This window comes from Arachis stenosperma, chromosome 1 (assembly GCF_014773155.1).
Source record: "Arachis stenosperma cultivar V10309 chromosome 1, arast.V10309.gnm1.PFL2, whole genome shotgun sequence".
NCBI classification, from domain to species: Eukaryota; Viridiplantae; Streptophyta; class Magnoliopsida; order Fabales; family Fabaceae; genus Arachis; species Arachis stenosperma.
The window spans coordinates 102,674,146-102,696,928 of record NC_080377.1 but is presented as its reverse complement, the minus strand read 5'-3'; the positions used below and the strand labels follow the sequence as shown (position 1 = coordinate 102,696,928).

At 35.4% G+C, this 22,783-nt stretch overlaps 1 protein-coding gene and 1 non-coding gene across 2 annotated transcripts; one reads left to right on the top strand and one right to left on the bottom strand.

Annotated features, from left to right (window-relative positions):
- Positions 1 to 4,580: 4,580 nt before the first annotated feature.
- LOC130982866 (uncharacterized) lies at positions 4,581 to 6,254 on the bottom strand. Its single transcript, XM_057906991.1, has one exon. The coding sequence runs from the start codon at positions 6,252 to 6,254 to the stop codon at positions 4,581 to 4,583; it is 1,674 nt and encodes a 557-aa protein (XP_057762974.1).
- Positions 6,255 to 16,952: 10,698 nt separating this feature from the next.
- Positions 16,953 to 17,059, top strand: LOC130954853 (small nucleolar RNA R71). Its single transcript, XR_009076434.1, has one exon. It is a non-coding gene; the product is annotated as a small nucleolar RNA R71 (small nucleolar RNA).
- Positions 17,060 to 22,783: the final 5,724 nt, after the last annotated feature.

Sequence of the window (22,783 nt, the reverse complement as noted above, 5' to 3'; positions counted from 1 at the left end):
CATTCAATCTAAGGTAGAACAGAAGTGGTTGTCAGGCATGCGTTCATAGGTTGAGAATGGTGATGAGTGTCATGGATCATCACATTCATCATGTTGAAGTGCGAATGAAAATCTTAGAATAGAATCAAGCGTGATTGAATAGAAAACAGAAATAATTGCATTAATTCATCGAGACACAACAGAGCTCCTCACCTCCAACCATGGGGTTTAGAGACTCATGCCGTCAAAGATACAAATTCAGATGTAAAATGTCATGAGGTACAAAATAAATCTCTAAAAGTAGTTTTTATACTCAACTAGTAACCTAGGTTTACAGAAAATGAGTAAGCTAAGATATATAGTGCAGAAATCCACTTCCGGGGCCCACTTGGTGTGTGTTGGGACTGAGCATTGAAGCTTTCACGTGTAGAGGCCTTCCTTGGAGTTGAACGCCAGTTTGTAACTTGTTTCTGGCGTTTAACTCTAGCTTGCAACTTGTTTCTGGCGTTTAATGCTAGAATAAGGCAGAAAACTGGCGTTGAATGCCAGTTTGCATCGTCTAAACTTGGGCAAAGTATGAACTATTATATATTGCTGGAAAGCCCTAGATGTCTACTTTCCAACGCAATTGAGAGCGTGCTATTTGAATTTCTGTAGCTCTAAAAATTTCATTTCGAGTGTAGGGAGGTCATAATCCAACAAGATCAGGAGTCCTTTATCAGCCTCTGACTCAGATTTTTGCTCAGGTCCCTCAATTTCAGCCAGAAAAGACCTAAAATCACAGAAAAACACACATACTCATAGCAAAGTCCAGAAATATGATTTTTGCATAAAAACTAATAAAAGTATACTAAAAAGTAGCTAGATCCTACTAAAAACTATATGAAAATACCCCAAAAAGCGTATAAAATATCCGCTCATCAGGGACCAAGTGTCCTTTAGAGTGTTATAACTCACTTTGAATTGCCCAAAGTGTGCAAAAAGAGAGATCAAAATGAAATGCATGAGTAGATCTTTAGACAACTATAACTTTAGTGCTTTCAATTTAGAAGCAAGATGAGACATTTACATAATATACTCCTTTATGTTCCCTTTACCTTTATACCTCATAGAGACAAGTTTTCTCAAAAGGTTACTTGTCTTCGCATTTTTATTCTTAGCGAAAAATTTTTCAACATCTTTCAGGAACTGTTTGGCATCTTTATCCTCAGTAATTAAGCCCTGAAACCCCTCAGAAATTGAGTCGTTTCATTATCATAATGCTCATTCGATTGGATCTCTCCCACTTCTCTATTTTAACCTCATTGGGATTTTCTAGAGTGAAAGTAGGTTTCTCCTCTCGAAGAGCTGTATCCAGATCTATACAACCGAGAACAATCTCCATGGTATCCTTCCAAACCTTGAAGTTTGAACCCTTCAGCATAGGAATACTGCTAATTTGTACAGAAACATTGGTAACTGAAACCATAGTTTCTAGATTAGAACAAAAAACATGCAGTAAACATTAGTTAAATAATGGAAAAAAAATTCATATTGAGATATCTAGAACAACATTAATTTTGAATTTTTGAATAAAAAAATTAACTGTAAGTGATACTCTTATTACAATAATCAAATATTGTCAAAAATTTATGTCACACATTAAGCCTTTCTTTGGACCGACTGAATGTTTATATGAAAACTTAAACTTCACAACCTATTTATTATCACATATATTTTTTATTAATTTGCCAAACAATAATCTTCCTTTGTGCCGATTATTGACCGCATAATTAATAGAAAATAAACAAAAGTATATAATGCTTATTATTTGGCCAAACAATAAACTTTTTTTGGATTGATTATTGTTCGCATAAATAATGAACATTATTTTTTATTATTCAAATATTATTAATGTATACATATAACTTGGCTAAATATAAACTAAATATAAACTTTTTTTTAGATCGATTAATATTCACATAAATAACATATACAATAATCCTTATTTTTGTAAAAGACTAAAAGAACCATATCAAGTAAATATATATATAAAAAAATAAGTACGCCGATTAATTTCATATGCCATATATTCTCGAAAACTTATTATCAATTGTTTTCTTTTTTAAAAAGAATAAATCCATGAAACAAATAATGAAAAGGTACCTATGTGTGCATGATCATTATCCACACATATATATTGCTCGATCATTTGTCAAAGGCGCAGTATATTAATATGTACCAAATACATTATTGAATGAAAAAATAAATCAATATATAAAGAAAGCATTGCAATTTACAGAGTCTATGCACAAATAATAAATTCACCGGATCAATAAAATTAAATTCGATCCAAATAGAGATCATCAACGAAAATATATTTTGATCCACTGAAATTAAAAATTTAATATTCTCAATAACTCAATTATAGATGATTCTAATATTACTTGTTAAAATAAATTATTTTATTAATTTAAATCATCTATATTAAATCACCAAAAATATATATCATAGTGTAAAAATATACTTTTACTCATAGAAATTAAAAATTAGAAATTAATGGAAGAATTATCTCAGTCTTCTTCAACCAAAACCTTCTGTATTTGACTGAATTGCAACTCCTCTGATGGAAAAATAGTTGTTGAGGTGGCTTTACTATGTTGGAGACCGAAACCCTAAAATCACTATTTATATTTGTGCATGGCACCCGTTAAACCTTAAAATTCAAATAAAAATAGTATCTAAAGTCTAAAAGATAATATTTAGTTTTATTCTCATTTAACTCCAAATCAAAAGTAATTATGACTTATTCAATTTAACATTTATAATAATAAATGAGATCGTTGTTATATAAGTCATTTAATTTGAAATAGCATCATTTGTGATTATAATCAATATATGTATTGTTCACAAATAAATTATGTATTGTCCACAAATAAATTATAATCATATATATATATATATATATATATATATATATATATATATATATATATATATATATATCTTGATTACTATATGTATTATGTTATCTCTTGTACCTTTATGCTTGTAGTTAGTTCGTGTGAATGCTTCATGCCTTCGTATCTCTGTTTTAGAGCTTTATTTTTTCATTGGGCTTCTAGTACTTCCTTCCATATATATTATTGTATGAGCTTTAGAACTGTCATGATGCTTTGTTATCCTTTGCTTTACAGCATGAGGTAAGCCTTACTTATCACCCTAAACCTTACCTCATGACATAAAGCAAAGGATAATAAAGCGTCATGATAGTTCTAAAACTCATACAATAATATATATGGAAGGAAGTAATAATACTAGAAGTCTAATGGAGAAATAAAACTCTAAAATAGAGATACAAATGCATAAAGGTAAGAAAAGGATCATGGATACAAGATAATCAAAATGGAGATATATATAGAGTATACAAGAGAGAACTAGACACAGCCTGCGGAGTTTAGGACGACTAGCTCAAACAGAATATAACAGAATTTTTTTTTGGAATAAAACAGCAACATCCTAACTCTCAAAGTAAGCCTCCAAGGCAACAAGATATCGTATACAAAAGTGAGAGTATAACTATATCATAATGAACAAAATATGTAAGGTAAGAGAGATCCTCCATTCTGTCACCATCCCGAAACTCACCGAGGTGGGTTGCGACTTGCATTTGAAAAAACAAGAACATATGGTATGAGAGTCGGAGGTTCTCAGTATGGTAACAGTGCCCAATAGATAAGATATAAGGTTCCGAGATGCTAAAAACAATCCTAGAACTTCCCACATGCATAAAATTCAAACTTAAAGTAAACTTAAACCATAAAAAGGTTATCTATCTTAAGGGATTTGTATCTAACATAAACATCGTTGTCCCACAACCTTTGCCATCCTAAACTCCATGCGATCCCATTGCCACTGCCTACCAAACCTCCTCAATCCTAGTAGAAAACACAGATAATTTTAGACAAGTAAAACACAAGTAATATACATATACATCAGGTAATTTAAGAAGCAAGTAAGCATGTTATACATTTAGGCAAAAGATACAATTAGACAAAGCAAGAAAACACATAGAACATGCACATTATGAATGTTTGTCCTATTGGCTGTGATATCACTTGTTGATTCAACTGGCAATCCGACACATCCACTTGGGATGTCTCCTTTTGGTCACGAATAATTGCTACCCCAAGGATATAGTGCTCGACCCACTATCTAGGGATATAGTGCCTGGCACACTCTTACGACTCAAAAGGATGCGAGTAGGATACTCAGTCTCAGACATCATATCTCAATGTAAGCAGGATTAACCTCCATCCTTATGCCGCTGCCGTGACCTCGACAAGCAGGATTAACCACCATCCTTTCCAGGAGCATAACAACTCATCAATCTCAGTATATCAATAATATATAATCATTCTCAGTGATCACCGTTCATATAGTACAAGTTCATTGATACTTATCTCCAGGGGCGGAGCTAGGCTAACTATTTAGGAGGGGCGGTGTTATATTTTATATTACTATTTCTGTTGATAAAATTAAAAAAATATATATATAATCTCAATCAAAGTAAGACAATAATATATAAAAATTACTACTTACAGTTTTGTATCATGAAAAGGCTATTTGATATTTTTTCTATTTTCAAAATCATCCATAATTGAATTTGTGTCGAAAATAGCTGCTAATTCTTTTTCTATATAGATGACCAAATTGTCTGCAAGAAATTCATCAGCCATCTTACTTCGGAGTCTTGTCTTAACAATTTTCATTGCTGAAAAAGCTCTTTCTGTTGTTGCTGTAGACACTGGTAGAGTCAAAACAAGACGTATTAATCTATCAACCATGTGATAAATTCTTGATTTTCCCGTTTCTTGCAACTTGTTGCACAATTCAGAAAGTGCACCAATACCTTTCAAATGATTTGGTATATCATGCTGATAATGTTGCAAGTGAGATTTCAAAATATTTAGCTCATTAGAAGGAAAGTCAAGGGGATAAAACTTCTCTGCTAACTTGCTAATTTCTTTAATATTAAATAATTTGAAATTGTCCTTAGGATCCAAAGCACAACTCAAAGTCAAAAGATCTATTGTTTGCTCATTAAATCTACTATTCAACTCTTGTATTTGAGAGTCAATTGTTGCAAAGAATACATCTATTCGATAATGATGTTCAACTGTCACACTTGGTTGACGAGATCGACCTCTTCCAAAAACATATTGTGCACTCATATTAGGGACTTCAATTTCTTGTTTTTCACAAAAATCTTTAACATTTGCAAGAAAATTGCACCATCCACCATCTCTTAATTGTTGAAGAAGTAACTTTGATGTAGAAACAATATGTATTGCATTAAGAATATCTTGAGATTGTTGTTGTAGTGCTTGGCAAAGAACATTAGTGATTCCCATAATCTCTTTCATCAAGTGCAAAGTGAAAACAAATTCAAATGAAAATAATATTTTACTAACACCATAAGCATCACCTCTTTGTGCATAAGTTGTCCCGTCTTCAATGATATTATTGAGAACAATATTGGTAGCAGTAAACATTTTTACCAAACTGCAAATAGAATTAAAGTGAGAGCTCCATCGAGTATCCCCAGCTCTTTGTAAAGTGCTTATTTGATTCGCACCTTTGCCTGTTTTTAATTCATTTTGAGCAACCAAGTTTGCATTTTCAATTGCTTGAGCTTCTTGTAATTGATCATGTCTTTTTGAAAAAGCACTAACAATAGTGACAATAGAGTTTAATTGAGTAAAAAATTCATGAATTTGAAGTACCTCTCTTGAAGCTGCTACCAATGCTAATTGTAACCTATGAGCAAAACAATGCACATAGTATGCTTGTGGAGAATCTTTAAGAAACAAAGCTTGCAAACCATTCCACTCACCCCGCATGTTGCTAGCACCATCATACCCTTGACCCCTAATATTTTCAACTTGGAGATTATAATGAGAAAGGACAGAAATCAATTCTTTCTTTAAAGTTGTTGCACAAGTATCAGTGACATGCACAAGATCAAAGAATCTCTCTTTAACAAAACCATCTAGAGTAACAAATCTCAAAACAATGGCCATTTGCTCCTTTTTAGATTCATCTCTAGCTTCATCAACAATAATACAAAATTTGGCATTTCCAATCTCTTCTCTAATTAAATTTCTCACCTTAGTAGCAAGAATATATAGAATTTCTTTTTGGACATCATTTGAAGTATACTTAGCATTTTTTGGAGCATTTTCCAAAACATTCTTTTTCACTCTTTCATTGTAAGATCCCAAAAATTTCAACATTTCCAAAAAGTTACCTCTGTTGCTTGAACTTTGGCTTTCATCATGTCCTCTGTATGCATAACCTTGAAATGTCAACCATCTAATGCAATCTATAGATGCTCCTAGTCGAATTCAATTCTTTTCAATCTCTTCTGATGTTTGCTTATGAAGAAGTCTGTCAATATGTTGTGATTGTTTCATCAAATCATCACATAATTTTAGCGCCTTATGATGGAATGAGTTAGGACCTTTGCCAATGTGATTCAAAAGAGCACATTCTTTTCTACTATTTACTTTCTTCCAATTCTTGAAACCATTCTCAATAAAAGCATTTGAACCCGTATTGATTGAAGGTTCCTTAGCAAAAAGAAAGCACAGAAAACAATATATAGCATCATCTTCTATAGAATATTCTAACCAAGATGGAAACAATTTAAACCATGAAGCTTGAAAGCGACGATGACTTTTATCACCAGAAAATGGATAATTATCAAGAATTGGTTGATTTGGCCCAACTTTAATATAAGCCCGACGGATTTCATCTCTTTTATTTGGAGGGAACTTCCAAATCATTGGTCGCATTCCAGGATCTCTTTCCAAACGAAAAACATCCAGTTGATTTGGAAGAAGTCGTGGACGCTTTGAGCTATTCAATGAAGAACTTGAAGTAATGAAATTTGATGACCCCTCAAGTATTGGAGTAGTAATAGTAGAAGCATCTTCATTCTCTTGATCTTTTCTTTTAAAAAATGTATCAATGGTTTTGAATTTACTCATAATTCAAATGGCCAAATAAGTTCCTATAATTAAAAATATATTTAGCAAAAAGTATAAATTACAGTCTAAATCTTTATAAAATATAAAAATTATATTTCAATTTAAAATAAAATATTAAAATTCAGAACAATAATACTAACATCCTAGTATAATTATAAATAATATAAAATTGTAATTAAATTTAAATAGTTAACTAAAAAAAAACTAAATATACAAACTAACATATAATAATATAAACTTAATTAACAAATAATAATAAATTAACTAATTAAGTAAATAACTAAATATATAAAAAAGAATAAAAATAGAACCTTTTTTGAGAAAGAAGAGTGAAAAATCACTTGTTAAACTATTATCTTTTTTTTAATCTGCAAAAAAACAAAAAAAATAAGAGTCAAAGAGGTAAAACTATAAAAGATAATAAGACTAAAGAGATAAAGAAAAAAAAATAGAAAAAGTTGTTACCTACAATTTTGGAAAGCCAAAGCCAGAAGGGGGAGAGGGAGAGACTGGTTATATGCTGGAAATTGGAAAATAAAAAAGGGGATGGGGAAACTGACGTTGGGAAATAAAAAAAGGGATAGGGATTGGGAAATAAAAAAAAGGATAGGGAATGGGCTATTGGGCTGGGTTTTTTTTGTAGGAATTAAAAGGGGGGTTGAAAAAGATAGAACAAAAAGAGAGGGGGCAGGGGGCTGGGAAATAAAGAAAGGGGGGACCAAACTATTTTTTTTAAATAAAAACTAAAATTTTGGGAGGGGGGGCCATTGCCCCCCTTTACTTATATGTACCTGCGCCCCTGCTTATCTCATTACTCTTATTAACTGCTATCATTCATTTGTCTCAGTACATCATCATCTCAACACTCCTCCAATTTACTCAAGTCATTTCATCCATAGTTCATCCCAAGCCTAAGTCACCGTCTCTAATTCATAATAGCAAATACCCACTTAAGTTCACTTTTTGTGTTTTCCCTTATTTCAAAGCTTAAATACTAGTAGGGGATCTTAAACAAGCATCACAGAAGTTTACAAGCTTGTCAGGAAGATAAAACAGTCAAAAATAGAGTTTTTATTGAAAAATAGGGCTTGTGTGTATGCATGGTGTTGTGTGTACGCATGCACCAGCAAGGTTTCTTGGTTTGTGTGTACGCGTGATAGTGTCTGTACGCATGATGTTGTGCGTATGCACAACTTGTAAATTTCCCATAGTGTGCGTGCGCACACGCTCTCGTGCGTACGCATGAGTTGAAACACTCGCTCTGGTCTATGCATGCACACAGGATGTGTGCGTGGGCACGCACACACACCAGATTTTCAAGTTTTTGCAATATCATAGAATTCAAATTTCTAACCCTAAATTCCAACGTCCATAACTTTCTCTAAAAAATTCTAATTTTACTCATCTTTATACCATTTTAAAGCTCTCTTAACTACCTTTAATTTAAGCTAAAATTCACTTGAATCTAATCTTCGAATGCCAAGTTATAGCTCGCGAAGTTGGCCCAAAATATGGTTTTACCAAACTTGTCAACTCCTTAAAATTTACCACATTCCTCAACCAAACCAATTTAATCACATTCTAACAATACCAAAATAAATACCAAACATTCCTCAATCATTTATCAACCATTCAACCATCTAAACCCCTTTCAACTTCTCAATTTGATATAATTCATATAATTTTTCATTAGTTTCTCCAAATCAACAATTTCTTCCAAGATTCCCACTCATATACCATTATTCTCATCAATTAACAATCCCAACATCAAATAAATTACATATACACCATTCTAAACCATCACAAACATTTTTTATCAACTTATCGTCATAAATTCTCAAAACCCTCATCATTTATCAACATTAACATCATGAATCATCATCATTAAACATCATATATCATAAACAATTCAAACTTATCCTAAGGTCCACTAGCTTATGTTTCACAAAACATTACATATTAACTAAAGAAAACCAAAACCATAACTTGGCTAATTTTTGCATAACCCAAAATTACCAAAATTGACTTCCAAACAAGCTTCCACAAAGCTTTAGCCACCAAAGCCAATCCAAATGCCACAACCAACTCTAATAATCACCAAATTCAAGCTATACACATTTAATTTTCCACAATTAATCACATAATATACCAAATCACATGGGTTTCAAAGTAGCTTACCTTACCCATTGGTATTAGGGGCAAAACCTAACCATACTCCAATCCTAAATCACCCCTAATCAACCAAAAACACAAAATTTACTCAATAACCAAATCTAAATTTTTAAAATCTATTAGGGTTGAAAGAAGGAGTGTGAAATTTGAGTTCTTACCAGCAATACTTAGCTAGAAATGACGCGCTCAGCGAGAGCTTTTCCGTGGCCGCAAATGGCACACAAATCAAAGTACTGTAGCTCAAGTTACATGTAAAAGAAGAGAATGGTGAATAGTATTTCTTTCTTCCTCTCCTCTTAACTCACTCAGCTGTGTTTGTCTTGTTATGGTGTGGTGAATGATCTGAATGCTCATTGAGTTAGGCTTTTATATGTTGGGCTTTGTAACGACCCAACTCCCGGTATGCCATGGTCATACAAGAAGCCAAGTGTTACCAACTTGTTCTTCCTAATTATTAACAATTATTTAATATATGAGCCTGTTCCTTGTTAGAACGTTGCCAATTTTACGAGTAACTTTTTTTTTATTTAACTTATCGTTGCGAGCGATGAAGTAATATAAATAAGCATGCATAGACAAAAATAACAAGGAAGCATAAACAAATATAGAACATAGATGATAATATATATCATGTACACTATAACAAAACATGTAGAGTTTACAAAAGATCAAGTCAGTTTACATCCTCATCAAACCTACATAACTAATATATACACGACACTCCCAAGGCCTGGCCCATACAAAAAGCCACTAAACTGGCACCCAGGCTAGCCTAACCAATCTATAGCTCCTAGCTCTTGGGTGTACTAACACAAGTAAGAGACTAACCAAAAGTCAATATCAAACTAGAGTGTCATTATAAGAATGCCCCTGCTACTGTCAGTCTATATCTATACGTGGCCATTTGGTAAGTCATCATGTGGCTCATCCATTTCCTGTTCCTGCTCTATCTCCATCTCTGGATCCTCCTCCTCCTCCTCGTCAGCAACTATAGCTATACTCTCGGAACCACCAGAAGTACTACTGTGACTATATACAAAGCCATTCGCGAGCACAGGTCCGCTCGCGTATATAGGAGCTACCCCTCATCTGGTAGTGCCGACTCATCATTCTATGGAAAGTCAGGAACCGGCTCTGGGGGAAAGGTCCACTTTGGTGGAATCGCAGGTACATACTCACCATCTATCTCGGGCTCTTCAGGAATGATAGGCTCAGGTGCCGCCTCATTCAAGGGTTGAGCTGGTATAGGGTGTTCGTGATCATCGAGAAAAAAAGATGTCCAGGTATGTTAGGGTGTAATCAGGATAAGGGAAAGTAGTAAGGAGCGTCATGGTCAAACAACGGGATAGACAGAGGATGTTGAAAAGCTCAATTTTGTAACACGTATCGTCTGATACGAGGCTTTAATCCCATAATGAAATAACTGTAGTGTACTGGATCCTTGTAGATTTAAGGGTCCTCAAACTTATAGAATATCACGCACATTTCCATCTAGAGGGGGAGAGGGAAAGAAGGGGGTAAGAACTTGGGAGTTCTTAGTAGAGTCAGGCTAATTAGTCATGTTAATCGGCTCCGTCGTGTTTATCAAATAACCAAGTTCTTTACAAAAAACAGAGGAAGATAGGAAAGTAGATAACAGAAAAGTAGAGAAAATAGAAAATAGTAAAAATAGAAGAAAACATAGAAATAGCATACAAGCAAACAAAAATAGGAAGTAAAGCACACATACACAAGAAATGCAACAGAGAATGATGTGCAGACAAGAATGAAGCATGTCTAGCCCTAGTATAGGCCATGAGCTCATGTGTCGGTTATCTGCCCACAATCTTGACATTTATCCGGTCACGAGTCCTCGATTTCTCGGATACGATTTTCCGTTCTAAATAAATGCACATATAATAATAGTAGCTCTACTGAGACAGCCTCTGCTTTCTACTCACAGGAAAGTATATATATATATATATATATATATATATATATATATACTCTGTTCTGGGGAACAGAAAATGACTATAGGTAACTTTGTTTTCCTATAGAAGCTCTGGGTTGCCTCAAGCAACAAACATACACACAAATATCTCTGAAGCATATGACCTTTCAATAGGCCCTTTGTTTGTTCTTTATTCTCTTTATCATATTACTCTTTTCTCTTTATCTCTCTGCTCTAGTTACTCTTTTCTCTGTGTCACTTAACTCTGCTCTGATTTCTCTACTTAACGTATGTATTTAAAGCTTATGTACGTTTTGGTATGAATAGTTAGCCTGTCCCAAGTATAGGTTCATTAAGTCTATACTGAAACAGTTTAACTTTTCATATTATACCTAACCCTAGAAACAACTCAAGTACTAACTATGTTGCTCCTAGTTCGTTCACTAATCTCTGTTTGTTTCTGTCATTAAAACTTTACCGACTTTTTCCTTGATTTTTATCCTTTCTTCAACTTTTTATCTTTCCTTTGTCTTTGCCTCACCAATATGTTATTACCACTCCCTAAGTATTTTATGAAGGTAATTATAAGATTCTGCGCTTAAAATTGTCTTTCTAAAACTTTTACGAAAAATTGTCTTTTCCGTTTTATTTTATTATTTTTATTAAAATATTTTTTTTAATTAAATATTATTATTTATCGTTTTATCATTAAATTTTCAAAAATTACTTCATTTTTAAATTTTACTTTATAAATCTACTTTTTACCACCCGTAACTTTAAATATTTTTACATTAACCACCCTAAATTTTGAAAATTACAAATTAACCCCCCAAACACCAAAATAATTACTTTCTTGCCATTTTTAATATCTAAAACCTTTTTTTCATTGTTCTTTATCACACTCAAAGTGTTCCTCATAAATTCTTCAGATTCTTTCTCTGGTTGCACTCGTTTTTCAATCTTCTCAGTAACCGATTTTTACCAAAATTTAAAATAAAATTGCAGCCACCAAAGCCCTACATTTTCCAATTGATTTCAATACAAATTCAATCCCAATTTAAGGGTTAGGATTTTGTTTTCCAGCTACAATCAAGAACACAAATTCATAGCTTGAATTTCATCAAATTTCATCAAAATTTCAACAAAATTCACCAAGAATGAATCAGTCATTATTGAAGTAATTAGTAAGAAAAGTTAATCCAGAAAGATAAAGCATCTCCAAAGCCTTAACTGATTCTTTATTACTATTTTTACGTTAATTCAGTGTCTCTTTCTTTATCATTTTATTTTATGTGCCTACAACAACAATAATCAGCTTTCTATTCGCCTAACTAAGATCTGCAGGATAACCACAACTTGCTCAATTGAGCAATCCTAATGGGATTCGACCCTCACTCACCTGAGGTATTACTTGGACGACCCGGTGCACTTGTCGGTTCAGTTGTGTGAGTTATAATTTCGCGCTCCAAGTTTTTGGCACCATTGCCGGGGATTGTTCGAGATTGACAACTACCAGTTGTCTTGCTCCTTAGATCAGGTACTTTTTACTAGTTTTCTTTTAATTTCTTTTCTTGTTAATTTTTGAAAACTCTTTAAAAGTCTTTTTCAAAAATTCATCTTTAGTCATCTTTTCTTTTGTTTGAGTCTTGTGTCAAGTCTTAAGTTTGGTATCCCTTTGGTTTTTATTTCTTTTCTCAAATTTTCGAAAATTGTTCTTGTTGTCTTTCTTTGTGTTTGAATATTTTGTATTTTCCCTTGTTTGATTTCAAAACTTTTAAGTTTGGTGTCTTTCAGTGTTTCTCTCTCTATTTTTTTTTGAAATTTATGTTTTTGATTTTAAAATCTTTAAGTTTGGTGTCTGTTTAGTATTTTTCTTTTCTTTTTAATTTCAAAAAAAGTTATATATATATATATATATATATATATATATATATATATATGTATTCGAAAATCTTTAAAATTTAATTTCAAATTTTAAGTTTGGTATTCCGTTAGTAATGTTTTCATTTAATTTCCTTATTTATCTTTTCTATCTTTAAATCTTATTTTATCTTTCCCTTTAATTTTCAAAGTTTTGTTATCTTATCTTTACTTTTATTTTAAATTCAATTTCTAAAAGTTTAGTATTTGGCTAGTTTCTCTTTCTTAAGTTTGAATTTCAAAATCTTTTCTTATCTTATTTTAATTTTCAAATTTCTAAATCTTTTCTTTCTTTTAAATTTGAATTTTAAAAACTTTTAAATTTTTAAAATATCATATTATCTTGTTTCTCTCTCTCTTGACTTTTTCAAATTTTGAATTTCAAAATCTTTCTTTGACTTTATCTTTTTAATTTCAAAATTTTTCAAAATCAAATATTCTATCTTAAAATTCTAAAATCTTATCTTATTTTGTTTGACTTTTTCTTTCCAAATTTAAATTTTAAAATCTTTAATCGACTCTTTCTTTTTAATTTTCAAAAATTTTCAAAATCAAATCTTTTATTTTATTTTCAAATCTTGTTAGTTAATTATTTGTTTTATCTTATTTTAATTTAAAAGTTTCTTTCTCTTGACTTTTTCTTTCCAATTTTTGAAATTCAAAATCTTTAATTGACTTTTTCTTTTTAATTTTTGAAATTTCTAATTTTATTTATTTATTTATTTTTTAAATTTAAAAAAATATTTATCTTTTGGGTACTTCGTTGGGAATTCTCTAGACTTTGACATGGAGACTCCCCACCTTCCATTATTTCTTGACTTTGCAGGAACACTAGAATCACTATGTATCTAGATGGAGGTGTACAACCCAGAAAAACCCTGGAATCTTTCTCAGCTCTCAATCCTGATTTCTATGGAAGCAGCATTAGTATACCTCCTACTGGAGTAGATCATTTTGAGCTCAACCCAGAGTTGATCTTCCTAGTGCAACAAAATTGCGAGTTTTATGGGCTTCTACAAGAAGAACCCACAGAATTGCTTGCAGACTTCCTGTAGATTTCTGACACAGTACAAGCCGATGGAGTAAACCAGGATGTCTACAGGCTGCTGCTCTTTCCGTTTACCGTAAAAGGGCAAGCAAAGAGGTGGTTGGATACTCAACCCAAATCGAGCTTGAGAACCTGGGATAAGTTAGTGGACAAGTTCTTGAACTAATACTTCCCCCCAAGGAAGCTATCCCAGCTAAGGCTGGACATTCAAGGCTTCAAACAAGAAGAGAATGAGTCTCTTTATGTGCTTGGGAGAGATACAGAATGATGCTACGAAATGCCCCATGAAAATATTTTTAGAATGGGTAAAGCTAGATATTTTCTATTACGGACTCACAGACATAGCTAAGATGTCCCTAGATCATTCTGCAAGTGGTTCAATACACATGAAAAAGACAATTTACAAAGCTCAAGAACTCATTGAGACAGTCGCCAGTAACCAGCATCTATACTCATCTGGTGAGACTTCAATGAAAGGAAAGGTCCAGACAGTGTCCACTGAATCTAACCCTGCAGAACAAAGTGAACCATTAACCCAGCAGCTGCACCTTCTCACACAACAAGTTCTAAGCTTGCAAGTAGTATTGCTGGAGACCCAAGCTTCCATCAAGAATATGGAAGCACAGTTGAGCCAGGTTGAACAACAGATATCTGAATAGATAAGAAAGGAGTGACAAGCTATTCAATTCAGGAGTAGTACGGCACTAGATACACAGCCTCAGAAAAATAGAGAGTAGGGCGAAGAGGAAACACTAGAGAGTGAAAACCCAACAACCCAAGGCACTACCAAGGGCACTGAACGCCTAGAGAAAAGCAACACTGACGCTCAATGCCCAGCAGCGGTCACTAAGGGTGTTCAACGCCCAAAAAGGGGAGGAGGCATAAACGCCAATTCAAAGGACATCCTCGCTAGACATCCTGACAATCCTTTTTTAGTGACTTTTGCCACTCATCCTGCACTACCTAAAGCCTTAGAGTACAAGGCCAAGTTACCATATCCTTAGAGACTTCAGCGGGAAGAAAATGATAAGCAATTCTCCAAGTTCTTAGAAGATTTTAAGATGCTGGAGATCAAACTCCCCTTTGTAGAGGCTCTTGAACAAATGCCTTCATATGCTAAGTTCATGAAGGAAATACTGAATAACAAGAGGGATTGGAAGGAAGTAGAGACAGTGGTGCTTCCTAAGGAGTTTAGTGCAGTCATTCAGAGGAATCCTAATGAGAAACTGAAAAGACCTCTCACTCTTCCCAGTGACACAGTGCCTACCCCAAGCGTAGAGTGCAAGGCCATCATAATGGTTACTGAATCCATACCAAAGGAGGAAGTACAAACTACTAAAGGGTCAGAGGATAGAGAAACTCCAGAAAAGGCTGAGGTCACACTTTCACATTCCTCCTCTATGACACCTATTCAAGAGCTTGAAGCACCACACCCTCAGGAGTCCCAAAAGGAAACCAAGGATGAGCATCCCTCAGTTCTTGGAAGTCTTCAAGAAACTGCAAATCAAGATTTCCTTTGCTGGGGTTTTGAAGCAAAGGCCTCTCTCTACAGGGAGAAACTTCATTGATGCTGAGAGAGGCAAGTTCATACTGCAATTACATAAGGATTGGTTGGGTTTCAATGTCTTTAAACCTCTACTACCCCCTGATAGAGGAGGTACTTGCATACAGAGTACAATGTTGAAGCCTCCTCCCATGGTGAAAACTCTTACATGAACTCTTTTTAGCCAGTAGCTCCTTTATGTACTTGATGTAGGAAGGCATTTGCTGAAGGGCCTTAATGAATGGTATATTTACATCAAGAGATGCAAACATATCGAGGAAGCTTGAATACATTCTCCTTGCTACTCCACCTTTAAGCCTTTGGGGAAAGGGTGCATATGAGTTTAGGGTCTCCCCTTTCTTTAGCTCCTCCCTATGTGTGGGTTGGGGTGTATGGTTTCCTTCTTCATGATTTTTCCTTTGGAATGTCTTGGAGATGTTCTGTTTTTGTGTGCACTTCCTCCACACTCCTCTCATCACTCATAGTGATCATCTTGCATTTTTCCCACCTTACTTTCTTTGTTTCTCCTCTTGGGTTCTTCTCTGTGTCACTTGGAAAACTATCAGTGGGTTTTGGAAACTGTTGAGATAGATACCCCACTTGGGACTCCAGCCTCTTGATGGTGTCTCCCTGGTTTTTGATGTTGGCTCGCACTTCATCCTTGAACACTCTGTTGTCTTGGACTTTTTTACATATGTCTTCAAGTAGAGTCTCAATTCTGGAGAGTCTATCCTCGGTTAGTGATGGTGGGTTGAGATTAGGTGGTTGAGAAGGGTGATTAGGTGGCTGTTGATAGGATCTCTGTGTGGTATGTTGGTGAGTTGCATTGTTGTTGGGATTGTGGTTGCGGTGTCTTTGGTCCTGGCCATGGTCTTGCTGATTTTCCCACCCAAAGTTAGGATGGTTTCTCCATCCAGAATTATAAATTTTGGAGTATGGATCATGGATCTGTCTGGGTGAGTTTCCAACATAGTTGGCTTGTTCCCAGTTACCTTCTTCTCCTACATTCACTCCTTCTTGAGCTGGTGATGAAGTGATGACTGCTGCGACTTGGTTTTCTTCCACCTTCTTGGTGAGATCTGCTAGCTGCTTGGTGATCATCTTATTCTGAGCCAGCAATGCATCTATGTGGTTTAGCTCCATTACTCCTCGAGTGTTGCTTCTTTCAGAAGTATAGAAGTAGTCATTCTCAGCCACAGTCTCTATGACATCTATGGCTTCTTCAATGGTCTTTTTTTGTTTAGAGAGCCCCCTGATGAATGGTCTTCAGCCTTCTTTGACTCATAAGAAAGACCTTCATAGAAGATGTGCAGTTGAACCCATTCATTGAACATGTTTGGTGGGCATCTTCTTGTTAAGTCCTTAAATCTCTCCCATGCCTCATAGAGAGTTTCACCATCTTGTTGTCTGAAAGTTTGTACCTCAGCTCTCAGCCTATTAATTCTTTGAGGAGGGTAGAGTCTTGCCAAAAACTTGTTTACCACGTCCTCCCAATTTTTTAAGCTCTCCTTCGGGAAGGATTCCAGCCACTTAGATGCTTTGTCCCTGAGTGAGAAAAGGAACAAAAGCAATCTATAGACATCCGGATGAACACCATTAGACTTCACGGTGTCACATATTCTCAGAAAGGTGGTTAGATGTTGATTAGGATCTTCTTGGGCACTTCCTCCAAATGAGCAATTATTCTGAACAAGGGTGATAAGCTGGGGTTTCAATTCAAAGTTATTGGCATGTATGGTTGGCTTCTGGATGCTACTTTCACAATTTCCTGGGTTTGGATTGATGTAAGAGCCTATAACTCTCCTTTCTTGCCCAGCATGACTCACATGGCCTTCTCTGGCATGGTTGTGAGCTTCTTCTTCATAGCTGTTTTCCAAGTTCTCTTTCATATTTGTTTCAAAGTACTCTTTCACTTCCTCAGCACCAATAACTCTTTTCCCTCTTGCTTCCCTCCTCAATCTACGGAGGGTCCACTTAGGTTCGAAATCAAAGGAAGTTGAAGCTCTGCTTCTTCTCCCTGTCATACAACTAACAGAGCACACGACAAGAAATAAAATGAAGTGATTATTCTTGTTAGAGTGATTGTTAGTGTGAGTGGTGCAAATTATCAAACAGTTGGTGGGTTAGTGAGCAGAATTGTAAGTAAATTCAAAGAAACATAAAATAACGAGGGGATAGGGGGATGAGGAAGAAACTAAATAAACTAAAGGTAAATGATTAGATAAAATAAACAAACAAAAGAAAAATGCTCAATCTAGTGAACTTCCAACTTAATCATTGTTGATACAAAATCAATCCCCGGCAACGGCGCCATAAACTTGATGCACGAAAACTTGTCTCTAAACAAATTTCCTTTCGGCAAGTATACCGAATTGTCGTCAAGTAAAAACTCACAATAGAGTGAGGTCGAATCCCATAGGGATTGATTGGTCAAGCAACTTTAGTTGGAAGAGTGTGCTAGTTGAGCTAAACAGAATGTAGTTGATATTGCAGGAAATTAAATGGCAGGAAAGTAAATTACAGAAAATAAAGTGCAGAATCTTAAATGGGGATTTGGGGAGATGAACATGGAAATAAATGGCAGAAAGTAAAGAGAATGGGTAAGATAAAAAATGGGAGATTCATTGGGCTTAGGAGATGTTGCATTCTCCGGATCAAATTCATTCTCATCTCTTCCTCAATCAATGCATTCATTGATCTCCTTGGCAATCTTAAGTGATTGGATCTCAATTCCTTGGCAATCCAATCTCTCTAAGCTTGAACAATTGCCCAATTCCTTTATTTAATTGTGGTGCACAAAATTGGGATCATCAACAATGGCACTAAAAACTTGGTCACACTTAGTCACAACTCCGCACAACTAACCAGCAAGTGCACTGGGTCGTCCAAGTAATAAACCTTACATGAGTAAGGGTCGATCCCACGGAGATTGTTGGTATGAAGCAAGCTATGGTCATCTTGTAAATCTCAGTTAGGCAGATAATAAATGTTATGGAGTTTTCGATTAGTAAATAAATAAAACCGAAAATAAAGATAGAAATACTTATGTAATTCAATGGTGGAAATTTCAGATAAGTGTCTGGAGATGCTTGTCCCTGTTGGATCTCTGCTTTCCTACTGCCTTCCTTCAATCCTTCTTACTCCTTTCCATGGCAAGCTGTATGTAGGGCATCACCGTTGTCAATGGCTACATCCTAACCTCTCAGTGAAAATGGTCTAAATGCTCTGTCACAGCACGGCTAATCATCTGTCGGTTCTCGATTATGTCAGAATAGAATCCCTTGATTCTTTTGCGTTTGTCATCACGCCCAACAATCGCGAGTTTGAAGCTCGTCACAAACATTCAATCCCGGAATCCTACTTGGAGTACCACAGACAAGGTTAAACTTTCCGGATTCCCATGAATGCCGCCATCAATTCTAGCTTATACCATGAAAATTCTGATTAAGAAATCCAAGAGATATGTGCCCGGTCTAAGGTAGAACGGAAGTGGTTGTCAGTCACGCTCGTTCATAGGTGAGAAACGAATATCTTGGTGAAGTGAAACGAATATCTTGGAACAGGAATAACTCAAATTGAATAGAAACTAGTAGTACTTGCATTAAAACTCGAGGTACAGCAGAGCTCCACACCCTTAATCTATGGTATGTAGAAACTCCACCATTGAAAATACATAAGTGATGAAGGTTCAGGCATGGCCGAATGGCCAGCCCCCAAAACGTGATCAATAGTCTCCTAAGATGAATAATAATATAAAACTGAGACCAAAGATTTCTAATACAATAGTAAAAAGTCCTATTTATACTAGACTAGCTACTAGGGTTTACAAAAGTAAGTAATTGATGCAAAAATCTACTTCCGGGGCCCACTTGGTGTGTGCTTGGGCTGAGCCTGATCTTTACACGAGCTGAGGCTTATCTTGGAGTTGAACGCCAAGTTATAATGTGTTTTTGGCGTTCAACTCTGGTTCGTGACGTGTTTCTGGCGTTTGACTCGAGAATGCAGCATGGAACTGGAGTTGAGCGCCAGTTTACATCGTCTAATCACTAATAAAGTATAGACTATTATATATTGCTGGAAAGCTCTGGATGTCTACTTTCCAACGCCATTGAGAGCGCGTCATTTGGAGTTTTGTAGCTCCAGAAAATCTATTTCGAGTGCAGGGAGGTCAGAATCCAACAACATCAGCAGTCCTTTGTCAGCCTTTTATCAGAGTTTTGCTCAGGTCCCTCAATTTCAGCCAGAAATTATCTGAAATCATAGAAAAACACACAAACTTATAGTAAAGTCCAGAAATGTGAATTTAGCATAAAAACTAATGAAAATATCCCTAAAAGTAGCTAGATCCTACTAAAAACTACCTAAAAATAATGCCAAAAAGCGTATAAATTATCCGCTCATCACAACACCAAACTTAAATTGTTGCTTGTCCCGAAGCAACTGAAAATCAATTAGGATAAAAAGAAGAGAATATACTATAAATCCCAAAATATCAATGAATATTAGTTCAAATTAGATGAGCGGGACTTGTAGCTTTTTGTTTCTGAACAGTTTTGGCATCTCACTTTTTCCTTTGAAGTTTAGAATGATTGGCATCTCTAGGGACTTAGAATTTCAGATAGTGTTATTGATTCTCCTAATTAAGTTTGTTGATTCTTTAACACAGCTACTTTTATGAGTCGTGGCCGTGGCCCTAAGCACTTTGTTTTCCAATATTACCACTGGATACATAAATGCCACAGACACATGACTGGGTGAACCTTTTCAGATTATGACTCAGCATTGCTAGAGTCCCCACTTAGAGGTGTCTAGAGCTCTTAAGCACACTCTTTTTGCTTTGGATAATGACTTTAACCACTCAGTCTCAAGCTTTTCACTTGGACCTGCATGCCACAAGCACATGGTTAGGGACAACTTGATTTAGCCGCTTAGGCCTGGATTTTATTTCCTTGGGCCCTCCTATCCATTGATGCTCAAAGCCTTGGATCCTTTTTACCCTTGCCTTTTGGTTTTAAGGGCTATTGGCTTTTTCTGTTTGCTTTTTCTTTCTTTCTTTCTATTTTTTCGCCAAATTTTTTTTTCCGCTATTCAGTGCTTTTTCTTGCTTCAAGGATCAATTTCATGAATTTTCAGATTGTCAATAACATTTCTCTTTGTTCATCATTCTTTCAAGAGCCAACAATTTTAACATTCATAAACAACAAGATCAAAAATATGCACTGTTCAAGCATTCATTCAGAAAACAAAAAGTATTGTCACCACATCAATATAATTAAACTAATTTCAAGAATAAATTCGAAACTCATGTACTTCTTGTTCTTTTGAATTAAAACATATTTCATTTAAGAGAGGTGAAGGATTTATGGAATTTATTCATAGCTTTAAGACATAGTTACTACATACTTATGATCATGAAGTAGAGACACAAAACATAGATAAACATATAGCATAAAAATCAAAAAATAGAGAAATAAGAACAAGGAATGAGTCCACCTTAGTGGTGCCTTCTTCTTGAAGGACCAATGATGTCCTTAAGCTCTTCTATGTCTCTTCCTTGCCTTTTGTTGCTCCTCCCTCATTGCTGTTTGATCTTCTCTAATTTCATGGAGAATGATGGAGTGCTCTTGATGTTCCACCCTTAATTGATCCACAATATAACTCAAATCTTCTAGAAAAGTGTTGAGTTGTTCCCAATAGTTGTTGGGGGGAAAGTGCATCCCTTGAGGCATCTCCGGGATTTCTTGGTGATGAACTTTTTCATGCGTCTCTTGGGATCCATGAGTGGGCTCTCTTGTTTGCTCCATCCTTTTCTTAGTGATGGGCTTATCTTCCTCAATGAGGATGTCTCCTTCTATGATAACTCCAGTTGAGTAACGTAGATGGAAAATAAGATGAGGAAAAGCTAGCCTTGCCAAAGTAGAGGGCTTATCGGCTATTTTGTAGAATTCATGAGAGATAACTTCATGAACTTCTACTTCCTCTCCAATCATGATGCTATGGATCATGATGGCCCGATCCACAGTAACTTCGGATCGGTTGCTAGTAGGGATGATGGAGCGTTGGATAAATTCCAACCATCCTCTAGCCACAGGCTTAAGGTCCAGTCTTCTTAATTGAACCGATTTGCCTTTGGAGTCTCTTTTCCATTGAGCTCCTTCCACACATATGTCCATAAGGACTTGGTCCAACCTTTGATTAAAGTTGACCCTTCTAGTGTAGGGGCATGCATCTCCTTGCATCATGGGCAAGTTGAATGCCAACCTCACATTTTCCAGACTAAAATCTAAGTATTTCCCCCAAACCATTGTAAGATAGTTCTTTGAATTCAGGTTCATACTTTGATCATGGTTCCTAGTGATCCATGCATTGGCATAGAACTCTTAAACCATCAAGATTCTGACTTGTTGGATGGGGTTGGTTAGAACTTTCCAACCTCTTCTTTGGATCTCATGTCAGATCTCCGGATACTCATTTTTCTTGAGCTTGAAAGGGACCTCGGGGATCACCTTCTTCTTGGCCACAACATCATAGAAGTGGTCTTGATGGGCTTTGAGATGAATCTTTCCATCTCCCATGACTCGGAGGTGGAAGCTTTTGTCTTCCCTTTCCATTTTCTAGAGGTTTCTTCGGCCTTAGGTGCCATCAATGGTAATGGAAAAACAAAAAGCTTATGCTTTTATCACACCAAACTTAAAATATTGCTCGCCCTCGAGCAAGAGAAGAAAGAAAAGAAGAAGAAGAAGAGAAAATATGGAGGAGAGTGAGGGGGAGGTGTATTCGGCCAAGGTATAGAAGAGGGGGTTGTGTGTTGTGTGAAAATGAAGGAGAATGGAGGGGTTTATATAGGGAGGAGAGAGGGAGTAGGTTCGGCTATTTAGGGTGGGTTTGGGTGGGAAAGAAATTTTGAATTTTGAAGGTAGGTGGGGTTTATGGGGAAGAGTGGATGGATATGAGTGGTGAAGGGTATTGTTGGGAAGAGAGATTGAGGTGATTGGTGAAGGGTTTTGGGGAAGACTGTTTATTGGAAAGAGAGGATGAATGTTGATAAGAGGGGAGAATATGGTAGGTGGGGATCCTGTGGGGTCCACAGATCCTGAGGTGTCAAGGATTTACATCCCTGCACCAATTAGGCATGTAAAATGCCTTTGCATGCAATTCTG